The sequence below is a fragment of the Phaethon lepturus genome, unplaced genomic scaffold, assembly GCF_000687285.1.
Source record: "Phaethon lepturus isolate BGI_N335 unplaced genomic scaffold, ASM68728v1 scaffold7112, whole genome shotgun sequence".
Classification (NCBI taxonomy): domain Eukaryota; kingdom Metazoa; phylum Chordata; class Aves; order Phaethontiformes; family Phaethontidae; genus Phaethon; species Phaethon lepturus.
The window spans coordinates 1-6332 of NW_010525546.1; the positions used below are offsets into that span (position 1 = coordinate 1).

A 6332-nucleotide genomic window follows, 5' to 3' on the forward strand; every position below is an offset into this window, starting at 1 on the left:
GCTGGGAATACGTAAATCACCCTTCCTGTCACAATGCAGTCAGATATGGTTATTCCTGGTTCTGATAGCAGAAAGAGAAGGAATATTAAAAGTCTTTATTTAGTTAACTCAGGAAGTTGAATGCATGCTGTATAGAAAAGAAAATTTAAATTCCAGGTTTTGCCCTTTAACTCTTCTGACAGGTGCCAAGGTACAATTGTCCTTACAAAATGCTTTCAGCTTAATGCTTGTGTACTGTGTTTTATTAAAATGCAAAACAGGTCACCCTTTTTTTAGTACCAACTGATATTTATTTCATCAGATTCCATACATTTCAAGCCCTGTATTCAGACCTTCATAGGGCATAAATAAAATCTCTCCAGATGCTAGTGGGCCATTCAGATCTCTAGTACAAATCTGACTATACAGTACGCCCATACTGATTTAGCAGGGGTTTTTTTCCCTGTTAATGGTCTGTAATTGTACGTATTTCATATTTTTCCTATACTTCCTGTATTTGGCCTATACTGTTTCTCAAGCAAGTTTGGATACAACTGTCTTTTAATAGGTCTGAATAGAGGGATTTCACTTTGTGTGTCTATCCTAGCACGTGCTTATGTTTACTTCAGTGTAATCTGATCACTGGACATTTGGGGCTTTTTTAAAGTTAAATGGAAGAGCTAGAGTCTGCATGAAATGAAGCCCCATAGCATTAACATTTAAAGCTAACAATAATGTAAAGTGCAAAGTACAGTTTTGCAACGACATAGAGCATTCATTCTGAATAAGTCTACTTACTTTTTCTGCATGACGTCATATTTAAAAGCTAAATTTCAGTAGCAACGTTTTTTGGTGACAATTCAATATTTTGTTCTTTTTGTGGGTGTTCTGTTTGTTTGCAGTCAGATGAGTGAGCCTCATAGCGGTTTGACGCTCAAATGTGCCAAGTGTGGAGTAGTTTCAACAACAGCTTTGTCAGCCACCACCGCCAGTAATGCCATGTTAGTCCTGATCATTTACATCTTCTTGTTACAAATCTTATACAGTGCATGTGAGACAATAGTTTGATGATGACAACTGTGTTTGCTAACACTGTATAGAGTGCTGAGCACATTTAAATACTTTTTAACAAAAAAAAAAATTGCAACTGTGTTTATTAACTGAATACAGGATATTCTTTAGAACATAAAATACCGACACTGTTACATACTTCTTTGTGTTTTTCAAGTTAACTTGATAAAGTGTCATTCTTAAATATGTTTTATTTTCATAGTGAACTTTTAATAATTTTTTACAATATTACAATGCTGCTTTTCTCTTTTTTTCAATAGGGCATCCCTTTGGAGTTCCTGTGTGGTGTTGCCACTTCTGGCCCTGACTTGGATGTCTGCAGTTCTGGCCATGACAGACAAAAGATCAATATTATTTCAGATACTTTTTGCAGTATTTGATTCATTACAAGGCTTTGTTATTGTCATGGTCCATTGTATTCTCCGAAGGGAGGTGAGAAATGGCTTCCCAGTTTTCTAAAGGGCTGTGCTCCTGTTCATCTCTCAACTGCTCTTTAATGTTATATACAGCTTGCTCTGCAGAAATATATTTCGTAGAAAGAGAATAGTATTTTATGGTGAGATGTAGAGGAACAGGTGAAAGACAGAGGGGTAAGATCAGTTAATTCCAGGTGCAGAACATCAGCTTCAGAATAAAACTCTACCCACTAAATTAAAGATGGCTTTTAAGCAAAGTTCAGTTTATTTTTAAGTGTTAGGCTTTCCCAAAATTGTGAGTATAGGGAAATGCTAATATGAATGCCCTTTTCCTGAAGACCAAAATCTATAGATTTTTGCAGTCCCTAAAACTGATTCAGACACAAAATGAGTTCTGTTTCTACTGCCCCTGAAAGAGGACACAAGGAGATGAGGTGTTATGTTGGTGAAGATCTACCCTTTCAGTTCTACAAACTCGGGTACATACTTAAGGTAACATACCTTACAGAAGTTACAGGGACAATGAGGATGAAGACAGATGAATGCTTTGAGAACGACAAGGGAAAGCTAGTATCCCGGCCTGCCCTTCGCAGCTCGGTGCCACCCACAGCAGAATTCATCACCACTGAAATCTGATGTCAAAGCTACAACACAAGTGGTCTTTAACCTGGCTCTGGTGACAGTTCCTCTAACCTATCTAACCTGCTAACTAATCCTATCTTTTTATAGAGATAGGTTTGAGAGTAGTAACACAACACTTTTGCTGGCAGATCTGTGGTAGTGGAACCACCTATCAAAAACGAGCAGGTGGACCCAGACTGGAGAGCAGTACCCTGCTCCACCGGCGTACCTATGCATTAGCCTTGATCAGCTTCAGGATATTTACCACACCGATAAACCAAATTACACTGTCTAGCATGGTTCCTCGTAATTGGCAAGAGTTATTCAAAAGCACTTCAGGACCAAAAAACCAGGAAGAAGTTTCAAGAAAGGTTTATTGTCAATGCTGAGTGAGGAATCTCACACAGTGGTTTCCTTTCCCACCAGTCACACTCTCTAAACATTGAAACTCACTATATTCATGAAAAAGAATTATGAATGACATAACTTATTTCAATCATTCAGTACTGTACCATTTTACACAAACATTCTATCACTATCCTACACAGTATGCATATGTGATTATCTTATTAAAGAATTAAGTTTTAAATTTTTAAGGAAAAAAACTAATATCTTGAAGAAATTAGTACTTTCCATTAGCTGACCTCCTTTAATACCTTTTTCTTTTCTTTTTTCCTTTTTTTTTTTCCTTTTTTTTTTGTTCAGGGTAAAAATATGTGCAGAATAAGATATAACACTCCAGACAAAATGATTTTTTGTAGAACCATCTTGCCATTCCCCTATTTTCTACAGCATTTTCTTTCCCCATAAGATTTACATCTGTGAGAGTACTGTCATCTGTAGACCTGAAAGCCATCATTTCACATATTCTTTTAGTAAAATGGTAAGACACTGCAGCTATTTTCAGTAGAAAAAAAATGGCAGTTTCATACTGCTTTTCCTGTCTATGAAATTTGTATTTCCATTGGGATATATTAACTAGCCTGGAAAGTGCATACCACCTCCCACTTACTGTCCTGAGGAACAATTTTTATTTTAAAATATATATCTTTAGCTCAAGGTTGCAGACGAAACCTTCAAAAACAAAGCAATATAAACAGTATTATTTTTCACAGAATATCTCAAGTTAGAAAGGACCTATAAACATCATTATGTCCAACACCCTGCTCCTTGCAGGACTACCTAAAACTAAACTATATGACTAAGGGCATCGTCCAGATGTTCCTTGAACTCTGACAGGTTTGATGCCATGACTACTTCCCTCAGGAGCCTGTTCCAGTGATTGATCACCATCTCAATTAAAAATCTTATCCTAATGTCCAGTCTGAACTTCTCCTGATGCAGCTTTGTTCTGTCCTAATTCCATTTCCTCATGTCCCTTGTGAGGATGCAGAGAGGTTGCAACATACACCTGTTATCAGTCATTGATTTCATCAAAAACCAGACCAAAATCCATGAGAAATTCTAAAGGTAACGTAACGTAGCACTGTATAAATCAAAAAAATTCAGACATTAAAGCTTGCCTCAGTGCACTGATGCAGGAGTTTATTTGGAAAAAAAAAACATTTTGACTGCTTAAGTTGAATTGAACAGGCATCTTCTCATAATGCCCCAGGCCTTGAATTGGAGGGAGGTTCCCTACTCTAATGACAGCTATTTGCTGCAAATGCTTCATTCCCAGGGAATGCTTTGGTAATCCTGAACATCTCATGGAAACGTTCTTGTCTGACCCTGCTCACAGGTAGGACTGTGGTGATAGAGGTGGAATTAGTCTTTTCTATAAGTAAACTCAGTTTTTAAACTTGTAGGGTACCTTGACTTGAACTACTTTTGACTCACAGGTTCTAGTGCAAGCAATATGCAAAAAAATACGCTTATAAAGGTGTTTATACAGGAATTTAGAATCTTAACTGTTTGTGTGTAGGCAATCAGCTAGTTATGATTTTTTTTTTTTGCTGCTTTTTTAGCAAATCACATATACATATCTGACTGCAAAGGATCATTACTTCATTTAACTACTTAAAGGTGTTGTTCCTACAAACCAGTCTCAGCAGTTACACCTCCTTGTCCTAACACTGAAATTCTATAAGACATTTAATAAAACAGCTAATCAATCTATCTACATGTTATTTTAAAAAATTACTTCATGAGAAAATTCCCTAGTGAGGCCCAAAAAGCACCTAGGTTTGATAAGGTTGTCCCTTGTCAAAAAAGAGAAGGAGTTATTTATACAGCCATGACAACGTAGGCAGAAGTACAGAGATAACATTCACTAATCAGTAGGTTACCTCCAGTCAAGATGATGATAGTGCTGGTGGTGGAAGACAAAGAAGCCTAGGCATATTGCTGTTTGAACTCTATTTGACAGAACAAATTAAATCTTCTTTAGTCCTCCAGATTTGATTTGTAAACTGAGTAAAACACCTGAGGAACTAATTAAGGTAATTTTTTTTCACATGGGAAAAGAAAATGAGTAGAAAGTTCTTCAAGAACAGCAAAGTAGTAAAAGTTGATGCACTTGAAACAATTTGTGTTTCAAAAATATGTATGGTCTGCACTTATATGGACCAGTTTGCAGCAGCAAAGATGTAATTGTTTACTGCAACAAGTTCCTAGACAGAAAGAGACATAACTCCAGTAAGTTCTGTTTCAGTCTGGCTCTAGAGAGTCTGCCTTTCTAGCCTCAGGGACCCTTAGGTGAGCACAAGCCAAGACAGTGGCCATCCTACACAGTGTGCAATGCAGTCTTTGCACTGCACAGGGTACCTCCCCAGCTTAAAGAATAGTCTCTTACTTTCTGTTGTCTGCAAACGCATTTTGCTCTGCCAGTGCCTGTCAGGGAAACCCTGCCAACATATCTGTCACTCTTGATGACAGCTACAAAGCTATCCCAGTTATAGCCTGTAGGATCGATCTAATATTTATAGCATGCCAGCACAGGCAAAACAATAATTCTGACTGTCAGGAAAAAAAATATGGGGTGGAATATATCACCACAAAATTCAAATAAAGAAGAGGACAGGCCTGTTTTACTATGCCTTTATTGTTGTTACATTATAAAAAGTCACAGACTTTTACAATTATATATATAAAACCCCCATTTTTCCTCTTAGTTATGTTGATATGAACACAAATGATAGAAACATTTTCTCTAGTATGCAATATTGAAGATCTTGTGTGACAAGGGCTGCATTAGGAAGCCAGGGGTGTTCGCTGAGACATACAACTAGAAGAGAACTAAGTGATGTGTTGTGTCTATTTCTGCCCTCCATCAATTCAGGGCCTTTTGCAAAGATATTGAATCTTTCTATACTTCCATTTTCTAACTTCTAAGATAAATATAATACTTCTTAAGCATGAGACCTCTTATAGACCATTTGGAAATTTGGAAAGAAAAATGCAAAGTGAGACTTAGGTCTTATTTCTTTATGTTGCCTTCTTAGCCCAGAATACTTAGTATTTTTTTCCCTCTGCTTGCTGTTTAAATACCTAATAGGGCATTGGAAGATGGTGAGGTATGTGTCACAGAACAGAAAATTATAGGAGAGGTTAGTGCTGAAGCTTCTCTGTCAGAGCAAAACAGTTTGCCTGAGCTGCTTGAACACGAGATGTTCTAAAGCTAATTTGAAGCACACTGAGTAACTCCTGTTAATGCTGGTGACGGGAGGAACCCACATGTATTTTCTTCTTTTGCTGTGCTCTGCTGACTAGAGAGCATTTGGATTAAATGCATCGTTGGCGTCTAAAGCCCACATTTCTGTACTGCAGGAGAAAAATAAAGAGTGTGTGAGTAGGGAGGGGGTAAGTTATAAAAGCGTGGAGTTGGTTACTGTTGCTAAGGAAACCTCTTCCCTGGTATCCGCACGTTCATCACATCTCTCTCTCCTGCTCTGCCTGAGTAAAAAAATCTTGTAACTTGATGTTAAAGGGGGCAGGGGCAAACAAGATATGTTTCAAAGTAAAACATAAAGACAGCACAGTCTTTACATACTCAAACAGGAAGTTTAAACAAGCAGTTTAGAAAAAAAAAGCTGATATTTGGAAAGTTCAACCTTTTTGTTTCTGATTTGTGTGAGGACACCTAGAAGTTGCAACATACATCAGTATGATGGATACAGCTACGTTTGACATTCTCTTAACATGTTCAAATCATATGCTGCTTGCACTTCAGAAACTTTGTAAGAAAACTGCACATTTAGGAGGATCTCAACATGAAGATTCACCGCTTTAATATAGAAGGTAGGG

At 37.3% G+C, this 6332-nt stretch overlaps 1 protein-coding gene across 1 annotated transcript in view; it reads left to right on the forward strand.

Moving 5' to 3' along the window:
- Positions 1-881: 881 nt before the first annotated feature.
- LOC104617463 (brain-specific angiogenesis inhibitor 3-like) overlaps positions 882-6332 on the forward strand; it is a gene marked incomplete at its 5' end in the record, with an annotated part of 33920 nt that continues 28469 nt past the window's right edge. The window contains 2 exons of the mRNA XM_010282792.1: positions 882-980; positions 1311-1482. Of these exons, the coding sequence (XP_010281094.1) occupies positions 882-980; positions 1311-1482 (271 nt within the window). The remainder of the gene's footprint in view (positions 981-1310; positions 1483-6332) is intronic.